Here is a 25,883-nt window from a genome sequence, read left to right on the forward strand (position 1 = left end):
AAGCCTTGCAAAATCATTTCTAAAATGAACATCAATGGAGGCTGTTCATAGACAACCAGACCTTTGGCACTTGCCTTTATTCAGACCATAACACATATCATAACACCTTAAGTTATGATTAAACTGTCATTTACAAGCATTGTTAGGTTCTTTCTACTTTATGAGTTTTCAGATTGCATAGACTTGTGTATGCCCCTTTGTCTCTTATTGGCAGAATTCTCATTTTAAATACTACTATATAACTTAAAAAAGGCTTTACTTGTGATTCTATTAATTATATATCTATCTATATATATATATATATATATATATATTACTTTTTATTTGCTTGGGAGGCCCAGGTTAAGACTAAACATTTCTTCAGACCAGCCCAGAAGTATGCTATAATACTTTGTGCAGTTAAAGAGAAATGGTATTTTATTGCTAGGTAGCACAGGTAGTCTTATGTAGACATTTGGATGCTCTGGTTGTATCGCTTATTTTACAAAAATATATACAAATTTGGATTTTGTCAAGCTGTCAGACTCAATATTGTTAGAATCATATTATCTGTGTGTTCCTATGAACTGAAACCCAACAACATTAATACTCTTTTCTATGAAAGGGTAGTATTTCTGTCATTTTATATGTTACAGCAAAACATACATCTTTTACTTGCTGTCTGAGGCATACCCATATCTGAAATTCTCTTGGTTACTTTTCCTAAAAGGTATTACTTGCTGTCAGAGGCATACCCATATCTGAGATTCTCTTGGTTGTGTTTCCTAAAAGGTATCAGGTGTGCAAAACAAAATGAAAGTGGGAATATCAAGGGTCTTATCTGTCAGATTTTATGAGAATATGTGGAACTGGTACAGAAATATTAGGATGTGAAGTTAGGGTGGCATTCAAGTCAGGTTGGCCTTGTAAATTAAATGGTGTTATCAAGTTTTACAGTGTTACAAGATAACTGATTGCTGTTATGGACATTTAGTGCTTTTGTATGGTTTATGCACTGACATTTTTAATATTTTATACTTGAACTATATATGCTATCAGGTTTTTGATATTTGGCCTTTTGACTTTGGTCTTTTGCCATTAGGGATATAGCTCTGCTCTCTTTTAACTATTGTTCATTGACTAAAGAGCCCATTAGCTGATTTATCTCCTGTTATGTTCTGTATGTGCTTTGTTAACTGTATTTTTTGTGTAGCATTGTTTAATGTGTACATTATACTGACTGTCTTAACTGAATGTCTATAACTCCATGTGCCTTGTAGCCCAAGTCATGCCTTAAAATAGATTAGTTTGGGCTTGTCTACCTGTAAGGTAGCAAACACTAAGAAAGTAAAAACCTAGATCAGAGCAGAGTCTCAGTAAGGATGCTATGCATATATTTTTCTGTGGTGGTGGAAATACCAGCCTGTATCTGTCAAATAGAATTCTGCACCCCCTTAACCAACTGCCTGTATGCGTTGCTGCTCTAAATTGTGGGTGTAGATCAAGTGTGGTATCTGACCCTGGATTAACAGCCGCATTTATACTATCTCCTTATACTATGCCACAGTGGGACACCTTCATGTTTTCATGCCCAAGGTGCACAGTATATCTTGCTGTAGTATCTGGTGGAACATTAATATATATAAATGTGCAATCCTTGTATTAAACATCTCTATGAAAATATATGCTAGATATGCTGGAAAGGGAGGGGCATTTTTTAAAGAAGACCAGATAATCTGAATCCAAAATAACTGTTTTACACTGGCGTTAGCATACTGTGGAATTAGAAGTTGAGATGTACGAAAAGTAAGAGTCCAAGCCCCTGGCATTCAGGAACAGAGACTGGTAATGCACTTCTGTAGAGGTTTCCTTGTGAAGTTTGAATGCAAAGGTTCTGTTAAGAAAATTTTTGTCTAGTGACAGGCTATCATGAAGATGCCAAATAAGTGAAATTGGTTTTTGAGAAGTAAGTGATTTAAAGTGTCAAAGAACACTTTTACATAAACAAAAAATGCATCTTGCTGCCTTTGTCTGAAGGTGGTACAGGAAGGATTTATTTTGGGTATCAGTGAACTGATTGCAGAGGGCATGGAGAGTTTTAGAAATTAAGATTGATAGTTATTTGCATGCATTGATATAGAACAAGTTCTGAAAGACTTGCTGGACAGTCTGTTAAGACAGAATGTACAACTCATTATATTTGGAATCACCAGATAAGTACATTCTGTAGTATTTGAAGGTCATAACATATTATTCTGAGAAAGTTACTATAATATTTAGTTTGAACTGCGGTGGTGGTGCTGCTGTAGCGTTGTCGCCTCACAGTTAAACGTTGCCCATTCGATTCTCAGTTAGAGCGTCTTCTGTGTGGCGACATGCGTGAATGGGCGTTCCTTCTTTGAAGGTTGTGCGTTAGGCCCGGCAAGCCAGCACGTAAAAATCTACTGCCAATCATTAGCGGACCGGAGTTCTGCTGTGGCGACCCCTAACTGGGAAAAGCCGAAAGACACAACAACAACAACAGAATATTTTGGAAATTATAAAAGTGGACTAGAAAAGTTCACCCAGACTCTACTACAACTTGCTGTGAGGAAAAGGTTAGTTTGCTTTTGCGTTCTTGTATTTTGTATTACTTCTTTTATTTTGTTTATTGTGATTTGGGTTCTTTACACTATGTTTTACTTGTATTTTGTTTTTAATTGCATATTTAAACCAGGAAAGAGACCACAGCAGTGTCTCATTTGACTCGGACAAGAATTATAACAGGTCAATTATCTGTGAAATGAGGGTGGATCTAGGAACTAAACCTTCCATTTAAGGGGCAAACTAAAACATTTCAAGGCTTCACTGGAAAAGCTCACCCAGACTCTGTCACAACTTCTTCTGCTCTTAATTGCATATTTAAACTAGGAAAAAGACTACAGTTGTGTCTCTTGTGAGTCACACAGAAATTAAGTTTTTCCTCACCCTGCCTGGTGCTGCTGTATTTTTAAACTCAACTGTCTTTCTAGTTGCCTGCCCCTTATGTTAATTTGACCACATATCTCCTTCCCTCCCCCTTTCATTGGCTGGTGTGAGTAAGCACAAAATTATCATTTTGTGAAATCACTCCCTTTCAACTATCTAAATTTATTGGCCAACACAGTCTATTCCAAAGAACCAGAATACAAAATGCCCAACCTCTTCCAATCTGTCTTGCTGTTTTAAAATTAGTGGCACCCCACTTACATAGCCAAAGCTTAGTTACCCCCTCTTTCATATCTAACTGCTTAGTGCACACTGCAGCTCTTAGGACATTAATGCATTTTTCCATCTTACCTTTAAAAACTGAAACATATATTCCAAGACCACCAGTTACTGTAGAGCACATATTCCGCCTGTCAGTATTCATCTTGGGATTAGTGCTTCTATTTGCTCTTAGTAAGAGGAAGAGCACAGGTGCATTATTTCCTGGAGACTGCCGATCACCAGAAAGCCTAACTGCTTCAAAGGTGCCAGCTTGTAAATTGTACTTATATTTTGCTCCTGGTGAGAGAAGGAGCAGAGTGCATTGATTCCTGACTGTTTATGATTGGGCAGTGAGTGTCTGTGCTTGGCATTCCTAATTGGTCTGGTTGCTATTCAAAGTATCTACCTGGAAAAGGCTACAACAAGCCTACAGATCCTTGCAGCATCTGGGACAATACTGTGGACTGTGGCCTGCTTCTCATCTTGGGATTGGTGCTAATGTATTGCTTCTGGTGAGAGAAGAAGCAAAGGAGCGTTGTATCCCAGTAGAGTGAAGCTGTGGTGAGACTAGCACTAGTAGTAGCCAGGTAGTAGCCATTCATGCGACTCCCCTCTTTTCATCATTCTTGACAAGCTAATTCTTTGTTTTCAGGAATTACTGCTTGATTTGTTTCTAACTTCAGAGCATATGTCTAAATACCTCATCCATAAATCATCAGGGTCCACTTATTAGTTTCCCCCTCAAGTGTTTGGCAGTGCCCTGTATTTATACAGGCATCTTGAATGACATTTTTCCTGTAAAAGCACAACTGAAATTTCACCAATACCTAGTTGCACATAGGACAATTAGTTTGCAGTGACAAGCACTGCCCTCAGAGCTGAAAACTGGATGGTCCTGATATTGATTTGTATTCTCACTCCAACTGTCTAATCAATAAAAAAGGATCTGTTGCCATGGATATGAACTTCCCATTATCTCTATTACCAGCTTGGTGGATGTGGGCATCCTGAGGCAATGTAGAAATTGCCTCATGTTTACTGACTACTACTTAATTCTTAAACAAACTGATATGGTATGTGAGAGATGTTTTACACAATGTCATAGGAGGCAAAGGTCTCACATAAAAGTACACCTAATGTTAATAACATTGTCATTAGTACACACTCTGCACCTATCACACACAATACAAAGCAAACAAATAGACCCACATATGCTGAGGCACTTAAATGTAATATAAACCCCAAAGACCTCCTAGATGAACTACATATAACTACATATAACAAGAATCCTCAGCAGCCCCAAATGCACTCTTTCAAAACAACACTGACATCAACACATACAGCCACATCTCATGGAGCCTGTACTTCTAAGTCTATAAGGCAAGCCAGCACACAATCCAACATTCTGATTATTGGAGACGTCATTGTGAGACACACTGATGCCCCTCTCACTAGGCTAAGGAGAAAGCCATGGTCAGTTGCTTACCATGGTGTAGAATCTCACACATTACACATGTACTCAGGTCATTGGACCATAAGTACCAGAATGACTCACTCATAGTCCATATGGGTGCAAATGACCTGAGACATACCTTCCTAGACTATATGAAGAGATACATTATGGAGCTCTCTGAATATGTATCCCAGGCTGGTATGAGCCTAGCATTGAGCAGCATTTAACCTTCTCCAAGGATGATGCCACAGTACAAACAAAAGATGGCTTTAATAATTGGCTTAGTTTATGGGGTCATTCTAAGGGAGTTCAGTATTTGTCAGCATGGAAGGAGATGGTCAACAGACTATGTTGCTCTGACAGGAATGGTCTACACCTCTCCTGTCTAGCTTTGAAATATTAGTTAAAATGTTGTCTTTCCCCACTGTGCTTTTTTTAGGCAGTGCCAGACTGAAAGTACGTCCGACAGAGCAAATCAGAACCAAGAAAATCTAAAGGTATAGGAGTCTAAACAAAAAAATTCCACTCCCTAGAAGCTCTTTTCACCCTATAGAATGCTGATGTCTGTGCAGAGAGCACACCAGCTGTGCAAGGTTATAATTCCTTCCACACATTAAGACCATCTACTACACAGACAGGGACTAAAGGTGGAGGTGTCTCAGTTTATCTCAAAAATAAATACACCTCAAGGCTGGTCAAGCAGGACAATGCACTTGAGCTTCTCCATGTTCAAACCACTAGAGGCAAAATCTAGTACCACTTCCTTGCAAGCTATAGGTCACCCTCTATGACTCAGGAAACCCATACTATGTATTTAAACATATTGGAAACACTCATTGCCCAACCCAATACCATATGCATGGATTACCCCACTATTAACTGGGAATTGTATATGACACCAAACTTACAGGCATAGAGATTCCTGGATTTTATAAAAACAATCTCTCTGGACCAGATTGTTAATAAACTAACCAGGTGTGCAACCATACTGGATCTGGTTCTCACTAATATGGGAGAGTGCTGCACACCACCCATTGTAAAGTCTTTCTTGGTAAGGACAGACCACAAAATGGTCTTCTTTGAAGTAAAAATAAAAACTGGACCTCGAACTAACCATGGAATATTCAGGAACTACTCTAAGGCTAACTTCCTGCTATTAAATGATAACCTGGCAAAATTTCAAGCCCCATAAACCCTGAGAACACTGCTGCCTATGCAGAAATGTTCACAGAAACCCTATACAAGCATGTTAATAGCTGCATAGAGGCAAGTGTACCAACCAGGAAGAAGTACAGAACTAACTCAAAAAATAAAGTCACTCTGATGGAATCAAAAAATCAATAGTTTGTACAACAGAAGGAAGAAAATCATGGCAAAGATTAGGAGGTGCAGTACCCAACAGGATAAAAGTGCTCTCATCAAACTAAACAAACCACTCAGTGACAAATACAGTCTGCCAAAGCCAAATTGGAGGTAAAAAAATACCACAAGGTATTCTTTAGCTATGTCCACAACCTCAAAGGCAATATGCAATTGTGTACAGAGCTCATTGTTAATGGAGCCACCTATAATGAGCCAGAAGATATAGCAAACATACTAGCCAATAAATTCAGCTTCAAATTTACCCCTCTCTCCCCCCTCAACCTTCCCCTAGGAAATACTACCAAATAAACTGCCCCAACTATCACCAGGGAGCAGGTCCTTAATGTTCTCTCTAAGACCAATAACACTGTATCAGAGGGTTCAGGCAATATCACAGGATACCTTCTAAATGTTGTTAATAAGGAGAAATTAATCGTAGGCACTAAACAGCCTGTAATTGCAAAGTACCTTGCCAAGGTAAGGGAAAACAGCTCTTGCACTTTACAAAAGAAACACCGAACCAGGCATGTCCAAGGGTCAGCTTTCGGTGATTTCTCCTGTCCACCTGGTGAATCTGGGCATACTGGGGCAATGCAGCAATTGCCTCATGTACACAGACAACCCTCTCCTCCTACCACCCAACACTACAACCTGTGAGAGATGCACTTACACAGCCAAACTGAAAGCAAAGTTCTCTCCACCCAAGATTGTGCTAGACAGTCAAGAGGAGAAGGTTAACACCTGCACTACACCTCAAGCAACACATAGCCCTTCAAAACCCATGCCACCAACATCCACACATAGTAACACTAAACCCACTTATGCGGAGGCCCTTAACATTAACCTGCCCAAGCAACAAGGACCTCAGAAGCTGAAACGCAAACAAACACCAATCACAACCAAAGTGTCACATAGCTCACAACACCAGTGTGCCACCCAACAACAGCCCCTAAGGCAAGACAATGTACCCAACACTTTAGTCATAGGTGACTCTATAGTCAGGCACACTGATGTCCCACTCACCAGGCTGAACAAGGAGAAAATTACAGTCAGCTGCCTGTCGGGTGCCAGGATCTGCCACATAACACATGCACTCAAGTCATGCCACAGCAAGTACAAATATGACTCTTGTCATTGTCCATGTTGGTAGTGAATGACTTGAGATGTAACCCCCTGGACTACATGAAAAGAGACATGGAAGAGCTCTCAGATAATGTGGCCCAGGCAGGTATGACCCTAGCCCTGAGTAGCATCCTGCCTTTGCCCAGAATGATACCACAGTATAGGGACAAAATGATTGACCTCAACAATTGGCTAAGTTTCTGGTGTCATTCAAAGGGGATCCAGTATCTGTCTGCCCGGTATGACATGATCAACAAACCATGATGTTTACCAGAGATGGTCTGCATCTATTGCCCCTGGGATTCAGGTTACTGGCTAAGGCTCTTGCCACCCCTATAGTGCCTTCTTTAGGCAAGGCTCAAAGGACAAAACCACCACCATAACAGATATAAGCATGCAAATTCTGAAGGTAATGCTACTCAATGCTAGAAGCCTAAACCTCAAAATGCACCCTCTCGAGGCACCTCTAAAAATGGAGAACATCAATATCTGTGCAATAACTGAAACCTGGTTCAAGGCTCCAGAGAGCACCCCTGCAATACCAGGCTACAACTCTTACCACACTTTTCAGCCACCAAACCAATACAGAAACACTAAAGGTGGAGTGTCCATATTCATCAAGGATATTCACACCACCAGGCTAGTTGCCCAACACAATGCATCTGAAATTCTGTAGATACAACTGACACTAGGTAAGACTGCAATCCAAATTGTAGCTAGCTACAGATCCCCCACCATGCCCCAAGATTCTCACTACACCTTTCTAAACATACTGGAAAATATTAAGATAGAACCAAACACCCTAATACTGGGTGATTTCAACTACCCTACCATTATTTGGGAAAACTACTTGGGTACCAACACCTTTGCCCAACAGTTCTTGGAATTCATAAATTCCAATGCCCTGGATCAACTAATCCATAGTCCCACCAGGGGCTCAAATATCCTAGACCTGGTCATTACCAACATGGGAAATCAATGCTCCACACCAGTGGTCACCCCCTCGTTGGTCAGGTCTGATCATAAGCTAATCACCCTTGATGTCCACATCCCACCCCCACCCCCCAGTAGGGAAACCTCCATAAAAAACTTCTCCAAAGCTAACTTCATGCTACTCAAGTCAGAAGTGACAAACTTCATGACACCCATGCAGATGGGAACTAAAAGTTCGACTGCTGAATCCTACACTAAGGCACTGTATGAGCACATCCACTCGTGCATGAATTGTGCCATTCCAAACAGAACCAAGACACTCTCCTCCAAAAAAAGGAAGCCAATCTAGTGGTCTCCTGCCATAAACAAACTATACAACAGAAGGAAGAAACTGTTGCAAAAAAGAGGAAAATCCCAGGATGCAAAATACTCCCTTACCAGGCTCAGCAAGAAGCCGAGATCCCTCATAAAATCCTCCAAAGCTAGTTATGAAAATAAAATTGCCAAAGATTCCAAGGACAACCACAAGGCACTATATAGTTATGTCAAGAATCTAAATGGCAATGCTCAGATCTACTCTGAGCTACAACAGAATGGCATTAAATATACTGATCCCAAAGATATTGCCAATATCCTGGCAGATCGATTCAGTGCCAACTTCACGTCCCTCTCACCACCTAAAGGGCCCATCTCAATACCAAATGATTGCCAAATTCCAGTAATCATGGCCACACAGGTAAAAAAACACTCTCCAAAGCTAAGAATACAGCATCCATGGGACCAGATGACATCTTGGGCTGTGTACTACATGAACCACAAAATGAACTGGCACCTCACCTAAGTGTCATGTTTAATCATAGCCTCACCTCAGGCTTCATGCCCAATGAGTGGCACACAGCTACAGTTATCCCACTCCACAAGGGGGAAATCCACCTTGGATCCTGGGAACTATCATCAAATTAGTCTGACAAGCCTGATCTGCAAAGCCATGGAACGCATTATCATGGAACTTATAAACAAAGACATTGGCAACCTTCAAACACTGGACCCCACCCAGTTTGGTTTTGTAAAGGGCTGATCTTGTCTCCTCAACCTGATTGACTTCTTCAAATCAGTCTCCAGAGCCATGGGTGAGGGCAAGGTGGTCCACACAGCCTGTCTGGACCTCACCTAGGCCTTCGACACCATCCCCCACTCTGGAATCATAGATAAACTTACTAAGCTGGGCATTAATCCCTACATCACTTGATGGGTTGCCAACTGGATTACTGACAGAACCCACACTGTAAAAGTAGCCAACTCAAAATCCAGCTCCAGACAAGTGACAAGTGGAGTACCTCAGGGTTCAGTCCTGGGACCGCTCTTGTTTGGAATCTACTTCTCTGAAGTACAGGCCAGCACTAAGGGACTCTGGCTAACAAAGTTCGCAGATGACTGCAACTGGGAGCCATTACTGAATACCCAAATGATGTGGATATTCTACAAAAAGGCCTTACAGAAACAGATGCTTGGTGCCAGAGCCATGGGCTCAAGCTCAATGCCAAGAAATGTATAGTTATCCCCTTTGGGAAAAAACATGTACCCATGAATTACCACATAAGTGGCAGTACACTAAACACTGAAAGTGTGATAAGGGGTTAGGGACACAGGTGGACAGTGGTCTCACCTTCGATAATTACATCACCACAGCAGTCAGGAAATCCTTCTATGTGGCACACCTCATCACTAAGGGCTTTTCATCCAGAAAAAAGGAAGTCATTGTCCCACTGTACTCATCCCTCATTAGACCCATTATAGAGTACAATGCCCCATTTGGTATCCTCACAAGACATCTGGAACAACTGGAAACTCCACAGAAATACCTCTCGAAAAGAATCACAAGCCTAAAGCAGATGCCCTATGCTGACCATCTAAAAAAAACCCAGCTATACTCTGTCACATATCGCCTACTCAGAGGTGATCTCTACTTAACATACAAGGCCATGTCAAACCCAGAACTGTTGGACATGCGACACTTAAAGAAATCCCAATCCCTCAGAGCCACATGCTCCAGGGATCTAAACCTGGTCATCACAATGAACAAAACATGCTGGAGGTGTAGGTTCCTGACCCAGAGACTCCCCATAATCTGGAATAAACTTCCCATACATGTCAAGCTGAGCACCTCTTTGTCCCTCTTCAAAAGTAACCTTGATGATTGGATGGGAGATAGGAAATTCACCCCAGGGATGATATCAGTCACCCTGCTAGACAGGGGACCAGGGAAGTAAATATTTTGGGAAGACATAGCCAGGGAATTGTTATGGCTAGGCTTATATAGGCCTTAGGGCCAATAGCCTAGTACCAACCTATGAACCTATGAATAGCATGAAACATGACCTATTAAAAATGCTGTTTAACTGTAGCCTTCAAACAGGCTTCATGCCTCATGAATGGAGAATAGCAACAGTCATCCTTCTGCACAAAGATGGGCCAGCTACAGACCCTGGAAACTACAGACCCATAAGTCTCACTAGTCTTACATGCAAAGCCATGGAAATAATTAAAAACCCTTATGTCACCCAGTGGATAGCCAACTGGCTCACAGACAGGACCCAGCAAGTTAGATTTGGGGAGTCAACTTCTACAAAGAGGCCAGTCACAAATGGAGTCCATTAGGGATCAGTCCAGGGATCCCTCCTTTTTGGCATTTACTTCTGTGAAGTCAAGGCTAATGGCAATGAACTCTGGCTGACTAAATTTGCAGATGATTGCAAATTAGGAGCTGTCATTGAATCCCATACTGACATAAGTGTTCTCCAGGAGGGACTGACACAGACAAACAACTGGAGTCAGAGTCATGGACTAAAACTAAATGTCAAGAAATGCATAATAGTATCCTTTGGGAAGTCATCCACCTCTTGTAAATATCACATTGAGAACACATCCCTTAGAGTTGAACCGGTAGTCAGGGACTTAGGGGCACACATAGACAATAACCTAGCCTTTGACCATCACTTGTCTGCAGTAGTGAAGAAATCAGTCTATGTTGCGCAACTTATAAACAAAAGGTATGGCATCTAAGTCCAAGTATGTCATTGTTCCACTGTATTCGGCATTCTTCAGACCTATCATTGAGTACAATGCCCCCTTCAGGATGTACCTAATCAGGCATATCCAACAACTGGAATGTCCACAGAGGTTCCTCCCTAAAAGAATACAAGGCATACATAACATGTGCTATGCAGACCTCCTCAAGGCCCTATCCCTGTATTCTGTCTCCTACAGGTTCTTGAGGGGAGATCTATACCTGGCATACAGGCATTGTCAGACCCCATTCTGATTGACCTCCTGCATATCCACAAAGCAAACAGAACCAGAATTATCTGTTCTAAAGACTTAAACCTTGCTTGTGATATAAATAGGACCTGCTGGAGAGACAGGTATGTATCATAGAGACTACCCATCTCTGGAGCAGGCTCCCCATCCATGTGAAGCAGAATGCCTCCCTAACCCAATTCAAGTGCAACTTGGACAGCTGGATGGGGGTTAGGAAATTATTTCCTGGTTTGGCACCTGTCTCTCTAATGGACACAGACAGCCTGTAAATGGTTCATCTCTTATCAAGGGTACCATAACTTGTCAGAGATTTGGGATACATGGCTAGGCTTAAAAAGGCCTTTGTGGTCATTAACCTAGTAAACACCTATGAACCTAAGAACCTATGTATATTTTATACATATTCTGTAGTTTTTATTTTGTTTTTGCTTCTTATGTGCCCCAGCAGCTACTGCACCCATTTGTGCCCTGGCGGGAAAAGAAACCTGGAGCCACCACAGATTACAGAGTGGGAATATTAAAGGAAATCTGCAGCATTCTACTAGATTTTGGTACAATTTTAGTAAACGTTCGGGTGTGGTAAACATAACATCTGCAATTTTTGAGATTTTGTACAAAGTAGACTGTGATGGCCATTTATGGAGACTTACCAAAGCCAGTCAGCAACCTATGTATGTAAAGTCCTTTTAAGGAAGATGGTGCACAATGGATATAGTGACAGGATGCTAACATTTGGTTTCTACCACTCTTCATAATGTAGTAATTTTACATAGACTGGAAGTGTCATTTCTAATAGTGCTGCTGTTACATTTGCTCATTATTATTATTATTTCATCTACATATTATTGAAATATGAGTTATTCTTAATATGCAAAGACATGTCTTTAGACCACCAACAATGGTATACACTGAAACTGATCAACAGAAGGGTTAATTACTTTGCAAAAGCAAATAAGTATAAAATAACTCTAAACATCTATATATAGGTGTATCTCTCCATAAAAAAAATATCGAACCTTAAGCGACTGAGCTCCAATGCTTGATCACCAGTTCATTGAAAAAATATTAAAATTAAATTAAATGTATTTTTTGCAGGGAGCCCCCACAACTGCTGCTAAATACATAAACCAGCTCTGAGATTATACTACAGTGGGGAAATGGCAAACTTCCCTGTCTCCATGGCACCACAGTCACGCACAGAAAGAAAAACGTGTATGTGATCAACTGACTTTTGATGACACATGGTAGCCTTTTCCTGGTTGACCAAAAAAGTTTGATTAGAGGAGTGTAAACCATATTTGATTAAAGGAATGCAAACCATATTTGTCTACCTATCTGTCTATCTTTTTGTCTATTCATCTATCTGTCTATATGAATATTCTATATTTTTTCCAGATGAGACAATGCCAAGGGCAGTGATAACTTTTAAGTATTTAAAAAGTATCTGAATACAAAAATGTGTTACAGATTACTGTCTAATTTATTTATAATTGAAGATAAAAAGATAAATGTGTTGTACTAGTGACATTATGCACTATGAGCACGTGACAGATGTTGAATGTTGCCTTTCATTTAGCCTCACATCATTCTGTGATCATAAAGACATTGGGAATTAGAAATGATTTAATGCCTTTTATTGGACTAGCATGGGTTTTGTAATTACTTTAGCTTTTAGGCTAACAGGAGCCTTTTGTTAAGAATTATTAAGTTACTGATGTTAGACACAATGCTTAAATATCCACTTGTGCCTAGAAAGGGACATACATTATTTCTTTCTAATAAGCTAAAATAAGACATTCTGAAAGTGCTAGTGTGGAACGCAACCATGCATCTCAGCTGCTTAGTATGACAACAACACCTTAGCAACCGACACAGTGTGTATATTTCTGTGTGAGTGTCTGTGAATATAAGAGACTGAAAATATGAAGATCGGGTTATGGCCTACTATAAAAGTGAGTTAGTCATAGCTGTTGCACTTAAGCATACCAGGAAATTACACTGGCCAAGCCTAAACACAGCTAAGCCAAGATTCAAAAACACCAGATGCACGTAAGTGCAGCTGTCTGAACCAGTCTGACAAAGTAGTATAAATGAGATGCAAATGAGGGATATATACAAATATATGACTATCTTAATAAAATTAGGGGCACTTCCTGCTATTGTGTATTGTTGCTTTTTATATGCACATTTGCACTGTGCACATAAGAGATATAAAAAGTGAAGTCTTGCTTTTTCAATCTACTTTGCATTTGACAGAGATGCTTGCTTTTTCTACCAGCTTAACTATTTCTCATTCTGAGGTGCCTGTCTTGACCATGCCAAAATCAGCTGAGCTAAGAGACATGCACTGGCCAAAAAAGAGATACAGGCAAATGCTGACCCATCTAATATTTGCTGATCAGGAAATCCTGGATACATTTAGAGTGGACAGGGATATAGTATGGGCTTCAGCAAGTTTCTATGACCCAGACATGAGGACTGGGAAGATGCATTGGCTCCGTATACCTATGGATACCAAGGTATGTATACCCCTCACTATACTTGCCATGGGGACTGTACAGAGACAAACTAGAGACACATTAAATATCTCACAGGCTTCTACCTCTAGAAGGCTTCAGCAGTTCCTTGACATACTGTTGCCACATGTGAATGAGTATATCTATTTCCTCATGTCACCTCAGTATCATGTATGCCTTCTGTGGGATCTCATACTTTCTTGAGGTGCTTGGCATGATAGCCTGTATCCATGTTGCCATTAGAGCCCCATCTGGACGATGAGGGAAGTGGTACTGGAACACAAAGGGCTACCAAGTCCTCAGCTGCCAGTTAATGTGTAATGCATGGGGGGTCATTACCAACACGTTGGCCCAGCATCCTGGCAGTGCCCATGATTCACATATTTGGCACATAGGTTCTTTCTACCTCCTCTTCCTGCATGGTAGGATTCCTCACAGTCACCTAGTTGGTAGGTGCAATTATTTAAATATTCCTATAAACAGACGCAATGCAGTATCTGTATAGTGATATAGATACTATTATGTAGTCTCTCCCCATTTCTTGTTATGTGGCCCTTCCCTGTTTCGTTTCCAGGTGATACAGGATACCCACTTGGATCCTGACTAGTGACCCAGTCCGTAACCTTCAGAGAGCTGCTGAGGAGCATTTCAACACCACCCTGTCCCAGACACAGATAGTCATTGAGTGAGTGACTGGCCTGCTGAAAGCCCATTTCCATTGCCTGGACAAGTCTGGGACAGCCCTTCAGTATAAGCCTGCTGTTGCATGCAGGATGTTAACTGCCTGCTGCATTCTGCACTGCATGATAACACATCAGTCTGGTGCACAACTGCCACAGCCTGTCACCCATTGTGAATAGTGGCAGTGCAGCTCCCACTATCATTCTTCACACCAGTGACGATAGTGATGAGGGCCAACCAATAGCAGTAGCATGGGAAACCCTCCAGTAGACTCACATATAGTACATGGCTGAGCAAGCAAAGAGGCGGTGTCTAGTTCACAATTATGGGCCATGACATTCAGTTAGTAACAGTGAGAGAAAAAACAGTTGCACACATAATATGTTATACATGCAGTGTTATTTGCAGGATATGTTGTACTGTGCATGGTCAACTTACACTGTACATCAGACATTACTTATTTTTCAATAACAAAAATACTGTTTTCCACAACAACATTAACAGTCATCATTTGTTCATTGCTGAAGGATAAGTGGAACAAGTGCTGGTTGTATTGGCAGGGAATGAGGTGTTGTGACACATCTTTATGGTTATACTGTTATTTTTACTTGCATTTTCCAGAAATGAATATTACAAACTACTTTTAAGGATCACTAACTACTTGCATTAGAAGAATTGTTTTTATATTTTTTTTCCCCATTTGTATTCTCTACTTTGTGTCTCAGATTCAAGTTTGAAGTTCTGCTGTAGCCTTGTGTGTATACAGGCTGCTGGGTAAGTACTGTTTTCCTCTTACTGTTATTCAGACTAAGTTACATTCTTAAGTTGTCATATGCAATGCTCTCTAAGGAGAGTGTGACTGATGTACCCATAACTTGAGAGCAAGTCCTGGCATATGAGCTGATAGCCGAGTTGCTCTGATGGCCTAATCTACTGGATGCAGAAGAACCTCTTGACATTGACTGACTGTGCTGGGGGGCCTAGACCTGGACTGAGAGATTCTTCCACATGTTGTGGAAGTCTGATAAGCTCTGCTGTCTTCTTTGTGAAATCCACATGAATGTAGTGTGGTGTGTGGCCTAGTCATCCAGCACATATGTGGACAGTTCTGTGCCAACATCCACCTGTGTTCCCAATGCTTGTCTTTAGTAATGTGTGCATGAACACTGACAGGGATTCTGTATGTACAAACAAGGGAGATTCTTGGCATTGCCCCTGCCCTTAATCATTCCCATGTATTGGTGGAACTCCTTACGTGTACCCTGCAATACTCTAACCATCTCTACCTGACTCTGAGTGTCAGTTGCCTGGGTTTGAACTATGTTACAGCACATGAAGGTGACCCTGTTAAGAATTATGTGAACATGTGGTTAATGTGACCTGTGACCTTTGGAATTATTTATACATATAGGCAAGACAAAAAAATACCATGCATTGCCTGGTGAATCTGACAGTGATGGCTAACCTGATGATAAAAAATGTAATTGCGATATGTGCACACATGTCATGCTAAACAGACATCAACATAATTTAGTAAATGAATTATAGACTAGTCCAGATTGTGGTTGTTGTAGGGGTCTGAAGTTATTGGTGTCAATGCCACCACAGATGAGTACTGCAGCATCATTATCTGCATCAAACTCATCACCCTTTATATAGATAAGGTAGTCCTCATTCAGTATTGAAAACTGAAGTGTGGAAAGGCCATCACCATTGCTGTATGAGTAATCACATTTTGTCTAGCCTTTGCCCCAGCACATCAAACCACATAATTATCTCTTTTCCTGCACTGTCCTAAGGTGTGATATCTACCCCTACAGCATTAATATTAGACATTAGTTGGTTCTATGTCTGTTTTACCCCCATTTCCAAAAAACACATTTCCCATATGTCCTCAGACCCTTCACTGGTCTAGCCACTGCTAAAACATCCCTTATCCCCCTTGCATACTTTCCTTTGAACTTACCTCCCACTTCACTGATTGTTTTTTTTACCTTGATTCTTCCTTCCCTTGGCTCTACCCGCTCCGTTCGCCCTGCGGGCTCACTCCACTCCTCTTCCCTACCCGCAAATCCCATACACCTCCAGTACCTCTACACTTATACTTAACTAGCCACTCCCACCACTTCCATTATCCAATCCAAACCACCCATCATACCCCCAAAATCCCCTTCCACAGTTCACCCATTAAAGTAAGCCTACCCTTCAGAGCATACTGCCAAACGCTACTTATCCTGATAAACTACCAAACAATTAACCTAAACCATAATCTCTTAAACTAACTTCCCAACTTAACTCATCCCTTACTACCATCCTAAAACCAACATTATGACCCTCAAGCCTCTATCCCTACTTACTCAAATAATACTTCTAATTACCTTAACTTAACTAAACTATATCACCCAACATACTAATGCAAACCACTCCTCCCATTTCACACCACTACCCCATCCTCTACAAAGTACACATTTACTGTTACCCTTATATCTCCCAGTCTCTACCCCCTCAACACTAGCATGCTCTTTCCCTATAGACTTCTACCTAACTCTAAAAACACTGTTCCCAACTACACTAGTTTAATGTCCACAAAACTCTCTACCTGTATACTACACCCCAAACAAACCAAATCCCTCATTCATCATTTTATCTCTATCCTTCTCTCTGGGGACATCCACCCAAATCCAGGCCCCTCTACCACACTGAATCCATCCCCTCCCAAGCAATAGGCAAACCCCTCCACTTCTCAGCTCTAAATACTCAGAGCCTATGTAACAAAATTCCAAACCTTTATGCCTGGCTTCTGCATAACCAGCCCAATATTCTCTCCATCTCAGAAACCTGGCTTAAGCCCCACATAAAAGATTCTGAAATAACTCCTCCCACCTATCGCATGTTAAGGAATGACAGAACACAAAAAAAGGGGGGTGGTGTAGCACTCCTTTACTCAGTATCCCTTTTAGTCACCCCTATACCAAACTCTTTCCCAAATTTGGCAAGGCAGAAATGATACCAGCCCTACCCACCTAAGCAAGCATAAACTCATATTTGTTCTCTCCCTCTATATTCCCCCTGGAGACAATATCTCATCCCTTGAAGATATTTTTTTCCTGTGTCTCACCAGCATTATTCAAGAAACCATAATCCTGGTGGATGTGAACATAAACTGGGCCACAATCCAATCTCCCACTAACTCACTCAATATTAACTTATATAACTTTACACAACCAATCAATTCCACTACCAGGCCGTCCAAGAACTCCATTACTGGAACTACAATAGACTGGATTCTAGTATCCTATCCTCACTATATCCCTGATAGTGGTATTCTTCCAGACCCACTAGCTGACCACTTCCTCACTTTTGCTCACCGTCTTCCCTCTTCCATACAACTAACTCACACCTATATTTCCACTTGCTGCCTAAAAAACTTCAATTCTGAAACCTTCTCAAATGCACCAAAAAGCACAAACTGGAACCCATTAAAGACTCTTCCCCTAGATAATGCTCTCTCCTACTTTAAATCTACTTTCATAAACCTGCTTAACTCCTTTGCCCCCCCTAAAAACAAAACATACAAAAAGTAACCCTGTACCCCGGTTAACCAAAAACACCTTAGCTACTATGCGACTCTGTGACAAAGCCTGAAAACGTTACCATAAAAATAAAACCACTATCACCCTTAACGAATATAAAACACTACAAAATAAAGTAAAAAAATGTATTATCTCAGACCGCAAAGCCTATTTCCCCACTCTCCAAACCAACCACAGCACCAATCCCAAACTATTTTGGAAAGGAATCTCATCTCTCCTCAACCCAGGAAAAAAACAAAACCCTTGCCCTAACCCAGATGCCTCTGACATGGACCTAGCTACCCAATTTAACTCTTTCTTCACAGAGTCCATAAGCAAGCTAACATCGTCCTTCACCAACACCTCTGCAACCCCCTCCTCAGCCTGCACCCATCCCTTCCTCTCCTAGCATCCCTTGCCCCCAACCTCCACCATTCTCTATCAATCCCATCTCTATATCCACCATAAAAAACTTCTCCTAAAATTAAAACCTGGCTCCAATGCCCCTGATGACATTCCCTCCTACTTCCTAAAAGTAGCCACAGAAGCCATTGCTCTCCCTATCAACATACTAATTAATCAGTCTATCTCAGAAAGCCAGGTCCCCCAACTCTGGAAGAAAGCCTTTATTATTCCTCTACATAAAGGAGGCAATAATAATGATATTCCAAACTTCCACCCTATTGCTATCTTATCCCCTTATTCTAAGCTTCTTGAGAAATGCATCCACCAACAACTCTTACCCTATCTCATCAACAACCAGCTTCTTACCCCTACACAGCATGGATTCAGACCTGGTCATAGCACCTCCACTGCCCTCCTCTCCTTCCTTGAAATAATTAACAAAGCCCGTGATTCCATCCATTTAGTGTCCACCCTTCTCCTTGACCTCTCCAAGGTGTTTGACACTGTTTCCCACAACCTGCTTCTTAATAAACTCTCCAAACTAAACCTATCCCCTTCCTGTACCAAGTACCTACCAGACAACAAGCAGTCAAATGGAATAAAGCCACTTCACCCTTCCTTAATACTCCCACAGGTGTCCCCCAAGGTTCCATTTTAGGCCCCCTACTATTCAATATATTCATCAAAGACTTCTACCAAGCCATTCCAAACTCCAGCCTCATCCAATATGCTGAGGATTCTACCATTATCTGCTCCTCCTCTTCTATCCCCATTCTAAATAAGCTTACTCAAAGTGCCTTCTCCTCTACTGAGCAGTGGATGTTAGACAACCATATGGCTCTTAATGCAACCAAAACTAAACTTATGTAATTCACTGCCTCCAAAACCTCCTCCCTAGATAAACACTCATTCATAATCACCAGCAAAAACAATACTCCCCTAGAAATAGTCTCTGACACTAAACTACTAGGAGTACTCATAGATGATCAACTAAAACCTGACAAACATTTACAAGTAAATATTAAAAAAACCCACAAAAACTTGGTATGCTATACCACCATAATCATTATATCTCTCCTTCCATCAGGCTTATACTAGCCAATACATATCTCATCCCATCCCTCCTATATGATGCAGCTATCCTCACCATCCTGCAATCCCCCCTCAAAATAAAACTCTCCTCTTGCTATAACAAGATATCAAAATTTGCTGCAGATCATAGAGCCATTTCTCACCATTGTAATTTTCTTCACCAACTAAACTGGCTTGAGTTACCTAACCTCCTCACTTATACCCAACTCATCCACGCACACAGACTCATTTTCAACCCCTCTGTTTGTCCCTCCCTAGCCACTACATTTGAAATGCATGAACTGGAATGACTTCTAGAATCTAATTTCCAAAACCTAATTAAATTGCACAAACCCACACATCCAGCTGGGAATCACCTAATGTCCTTCTCTCTTGCATGCCTCCGGAATTCTCTACCGTCTCCTATCCGCATCAGCAGCAGACTCCTCATTTAAAACCTTGCTGCACTCACACCTAACTTCACAGTGGAAGTGCTCCTGTTCCCATCCTACCTAATCCTTCTAATACCACTTCCTACTCTCCTAGAACTAAATACGCTATCACTGCCTCCTATAGTTCCACAGCTCTATTGAACTATTTCACCAACTACTTAACAGTTACCGTATGCTGCTACTTTTGTAAAAAAAAAAAATAAATTTTTTATTGCTGTTTAATGAACTATACTGATGTATTCTAGCATTAACTTTTTATTATCATATTTACTTTGTATTCCTATGAGATAATCTGTAATGTATATGTGCAATGTGTACTATGTATATGTATTTTTCTGGAGCGTTTCTTCCCAGGACTGCATTGAAAATGGGCTCCTTGTGGCCCAATGGACTATCCTGGCAAACAAACTGCAAATAAATAAATAAATAAATAAGAATGTAATTCTGTCAAAATGTATATTTTTTTCTGTCCAGCAGGGCACACTGTTGATACATTTTTAACACAAGTAACTTTACAAATACATTTTCAACACAGGCTTCTGTACAAATCAGTTTGATATACAAATACAATACAATAATTCTTTAAAAAATTCCAGCTAACTATGCTGGCATATGTTACAGATCCACTGCCGTACTTCTCCTGGCATAACTGGCAATACCTCACATTTTTACATACTTCTTCTTTTCCTGGTTAGGGGATGCCACAGTGGATCACTCGTCTGCTAATGATTGGCAGTGGAGTTTTACGGTGCCGAGGTGCCAGCCCGACACCCAACTTTCCACAGAAGGCACACGCATGCAGACACTCATACCTAGGGTGAATTTGGAGTGTCCAATCCACCTACAGCATATCTTGGGATGTGGGAGGAAACCGGAGCACCCGGAGGAAACCCATGTGACCACAGGGAGGACATGCAGACTCCGCACAGAAGGCACCTCAGCTGAGAATCGAACCAGAAAACCTCTTGCTGCGAGGCGGCAATGCTAACTGCTGCACCACCGCGGCCACCCACCTCACATCTTTACATACACATACCCACAAACACATATTTATATCTATAAATATATTTAAACATAAATCAGTGGTAGATATCACATTTAGTATAGCTAATTAACTTCTTTTATAATCATAGCTCCATTAAAAAGGAAGTATTACACTCGTTGCAAGTCCCAACAACAAAGTTCATCCTCCTGTATCCAGTCAATAGACAAACCACTTCTGCTTGGACTACATTCTTCTCTGCTCAGCCACTCACCATTTTAATACAATCATTGCAAAATCAGCAGCATAGTCAACTTAAAAAAAAAGAATATGTATAACGTATGCTTAGGTAAGAGAATGACTGGCTTAAATCGCAAATGAACTTCCTATAGATATTCAAGGTTTAACACACCCAACAACATGTATCAGTTTTTATTTAAGTATGGCATTAAAATACATGTACTGTTAATTGTAATATTAATCTAGACTCATAACAAGTTTAGACACTACTACAGAAATTTGCCTTAAAGAAATAGAAAACTGAAATATCTGGTGGGGGGCGACACCTGTCTAAACCAAATAAAAGTTCCAAAGCAGTATAAATTAACAGCATGTCACATGCAACAGACCCACCCAGAGTCCCACAATATCGCATACAGTTCTTCCAAACCTTACTTTCAAATATTCCTACTTCAGTTACTGAATCCAGTCCATATTCTTCTCAGTATTATCATCAGTCTCCGATAAACTTTGTTCAGATAAAACTGACATCTCCCCTTTGGAAATTAACCCCCCAACCCCTGTGAATTATAGGCTGTGCCCCAGTGACAAATAGCATTAAATACACCTAGGTCACCTTTTAGGCAAACATCCATTGGTGATCATCTTTCAAAAAGTTTAATTCTCCAAAAATTAAAAATATATAGTATTTCTGTGCACAGTCCAATAATCTCCCAAATTATGTTTATTAACAAGTGCCATAGCTTTCCCCCACTGGCATAGGGGTCTGTACCCTGCAGTGGACCATTAGCTCACCTTACCAAGCAACAAGTTACTATCCAAAAAAAACAAACACACATGCCTCATGAATCAAAAATATAGCTGGATGTCAAAGACAACATGTCTTGTAAAACTCTTGAATAACACTCCCTACTGTTCATTTCAAAGAAACTTCTAAGATCAGTCATAAATGAGTTTGCCACACCCTCAATATTTGTAAGTGCTCCTGTCAAAGTAAATAGCCCTGCACCCTGCTGCCTCTTTTAACCTAAACAAAAAATTATACGCCAGCAGAAAAGTGTCATGTCATGGTTAACCTCATTAAATGGATAGCTGTAATATTACACTTGGCAACAAATATTCAGAAAACCTTCAGTCTAGGTTAGGTTTAGAAAACACAACCGTGCAGACCAGCCTGTGCAGTTATTATCGAGAAAGCTTCAGTTCATCCTCAGTATCAGTGGGATAATTGCTTACTGCAAACCTTCTCCCTTTCATTAATCTGTCTCAGAGTATAAGTGACAGATTTGTCATGACCATCATTATATCTGTAAATTAAAGCACTCCATAGATGGCAAAGTATTTTTAACACAGCTGTATACATCAGCTAAAAGTTTAGTTAGCCCTAATGTTATGCTTAATTCTAAAATTAAAGCTGTTGTTCAGCCTTTTGAGATGAATGACCATTATTCAAATATATTCCCTCTTAACCAGATAATATATATATATATATATTTTAATTTCGCTGCCTAGATGTGACAGAATGTGTTCCTTAACAAAAGACTGAAAATGATCAGTTAATTAATCCACATATGATGAAAAGGCTCTCCACATTTATAGCAATGACTGCATGCCCAGATCTCTTTGTCAACTTTTTTATACAAATGTAATACAGTCCAAACCTTCTTTTCTGGTACTTCAATCAGATACAACTTTATCCTTCAGACTTTATCCTTCATTTCTACCAGTTTTGATAGACATACCAACAATTTTTCCCAAACATCCAAAAATGATGTCATTTACATTTTACTTTTCAAACGCACAGATAAATGGTGCACAGTGTATTACAAAGTAACACAGTCAGCTTAACTTCATTACTTTATCTTATCATCAACAATGCCAATAATTTGTTGTACATCCTTTCAGGTTCCTTGAGAATTGATCCCAGAAACACTTCCACCACTATAACAAGAGCAGTGGTATTAACTACCTTCTCTAGGTTGATGGCCTCTGTAACAGACCAACAAGATGATATGCTCAAGTCTACTCCAAAATCAATCCTTTTTATAAAAAAAATAACATTCAGTCTTATCTAATTGAGCATCTTAACTTTATCCAGCTATAAATGCTGAGTTAGCAATTTTTAACAACAAAATTACTATCAATAACAACTGTTTTACTAAAAGCTGCTGCATAACTGGAAAATACACTTGTCTGTAGTAAAAGTCATGGGATCTCTCTCTCTCTTTCTGAAGCTGATTTTTTTTTAAAGTTTTTACTTTGCTCATTTTTTCCCTACTGCCTGTCATCAGTCCCCTCTGAGCCAATTACTTCCCATTACTGGCACATGGATTGGCCAGGAAGGCCATCATTAATATAGTCATCAGGGCTGGTTCATGTTTTTGCCTTTAACTCCTACCTTGCCAGCACATATGTTGTGATGTCCTTGACAGAGATGTACAATGGATGTTAGTGATACACCGCTCCTTACTTCTGCAATGGGCAGATGATAGCAAGACAAACTAAACATCCACTAAAGGTACTTTATGGTGATTTTCCTGATGTACACCATGGAAATCCAATTCACACATATTTAGCCTGGGCCAAAGCACTCCCTCCCCAGGATGGGCACACCAGTCCTCCCCTATCTGCACTATCTACCAGGTGAGCTACTAGTCAAACTTGGCTCATCTGGGTCGTAGTCGTTACTATAGCCCTCATTTCATTAGTACAGGTTTTGAATTTTCTCACACCTTGCCCAAATTTAGTTTAATCAATAGAAGGTGTCAATAGCTGCTTCTGGCTTAAGCAACTACATGCTACATTTTCTAGGTTTTTAGTTTGTTACATATATAAATTGAATTACTTGGTGCAAACATTTTGAAAATTTTACTTGTTTTGGAGTCAAATAAAAGCAGTCATGGAATTTAATCACTCTAATGATTTTAATGCAATTAGTTAATATAACAAAAATATCTAGAAACAGAGAAAAATATGATACCTTAAGAACACCAAACGAAGAAAAACTTTTCATCCGATTCCGGAAAAATTTAGTCCCTTCTAGAACTGAATACCAAACTAAAGGTTCTTCCTCTTTGTCGAAGTATTTTGTCAAATTTAAAGCAGTCTCAATTTCAATTTGACCAGTGCTATACAAAGAAAATAAAATATAAAGTACAGAAAAGACAAATTACATATCATTTAAGCTAAGCGTACAATACACAATGGCAATCTATGTAACAAAATGACATAAATATTTTTACTTTACTAAACTAATGACATCTGGCACCATCTGCAGTCTGCTGGCTACTGGAATGACCTGGAAAATAAAAAATGATATGTTAGTCATTAGTGACAAAGCTAAAATGTCACTGTCACTTTAAAATAATCTTAGAGCGTGTTTATTAGTGCAGTATGTGAACCAAAGACCAATATTGAAAATCTACAATGTTAGAAGTATTAAATATTGTATAAATATAAAAAATGGTAGACGTGTATAATATGAAACACCAATAAGTTTAGTGTAGAGTGATAAAAAAAGAATAGATAAAAAAGCTCAGGTTGACACTGAAAGCACAACACTTATATCACATCACTGTGGTATAAATTCTACAGAACAATATTGAAATAAGCAAGTCTAAAGACTGCAGAAACTGCAGCTTTTCTGAAAATCTAAAGTTTTCCCAGCAGTATTTGTTTGATCAGTACATTATAGCTGACTAAATAACATAAATGTTTTCTCATGCATACTCATCTTAATTTTTAAATCATCCTAAGAAGTTAACACATTTCCATATCTTATACTTGCACTGTATTTTACATTTGGCTGCAATGCCTTGCTTCCTTCTTGACTATAAGAAACACTGGACTGCTCCTTGCAGGTGACAGAGCTTCTACCTCAGGTAGTTTCACTATCTTGTAGTCATGTGTATGAGTGAAGGTAGAGGTGATTAGGAGATGGAGCAGCATATAGGTGTAATATACTACTAGTATGTGGTGATGAAATGACAGATGTGTCTCAGGACAATACAGTCCTTTTACTGATCAGCCTGTGTCTTCACTCTCTCCAGTGGTCATGGGCATTGGGTAGTGACGGAAGGGATGGGATCGTAGATTAAGTGACAGTAATGAGGTTAATTCACAGGGTACCAGGGTTTACTCTCTGTGACAGACAGACAGACAGACAGACAGACAGACAGACAGATAAACTCAGCAGTGTAAGAGGACCTCAGGCCACTGCTGCTGTGTGATGATAACTGTCAGTTCAAGTGTTCAGAGCATCTTGTAAGGGTGCTTGTGGGTGCTTCCTATAGGAGGAGTGCAAGATGTAGCCCTCTAACAAGAGGCTGGAGGGTACACTCAGGCTGGGGTACACTCAGGAAATGTTGGAGGGACTATATTTGTCAGCTCATCTTGATATTCCCAGGAATCCCATGGAATGTGGTGCAGAACATTGCTGAGGATTGTGAAGTCTGGTTTCCTTGCACAATACATCTTCATCATGATCCCTACCAGGCCAAGCAGTTGATTGATGGATACATGAATGGAGTTTTAGATTTGCATTGACCTTAATCAAAGGTGGTAAGAAGA

General features: G+C 40.2%; 1 protein-coding gene across 1 annotated transcript in view; it reads right to left on the bottom strand.

Moving 5' to 3' along the window:
• The window catches only part of LVRN (laeverin), a 1,030,506-nt gene that overhangs the window by 345,051 nt on the left and 659,572 nt on the right, over positions 1 to 25,883 (bottom strand). The window contains exons 13-14 of the mRNA XM_044059628.1: positions 24,557 to 24,612; positions 24,295 to 24,442 (exon numbers count right to left, since the gene is read on the bottom strand). Coding sequence (XP_043915563.1) covers positions 24,295 to 24,442; positions 24,557 to 24,612 — 204 coding nt within the window. The remainder of the gene's footprint in view (positions 1 to 24,294; positions 24,443 to 24,556; positions 24,613 to 25,883) is intronic.

This window comes from Protopterus annectens, chromosome 17.part0 (assembly GCF_019279795.1).
Source record: "Protopterus annectens isolate FY-2018-M chromosome 17.part0, PAN1.0, whole genome shotgun sequence".
NCBI classification, from domain to species: Eukaryota; Metazoa; Chordata; order Ceratodontiformes; family Protopteridae; genus Protopterus; species Protopterus annectens.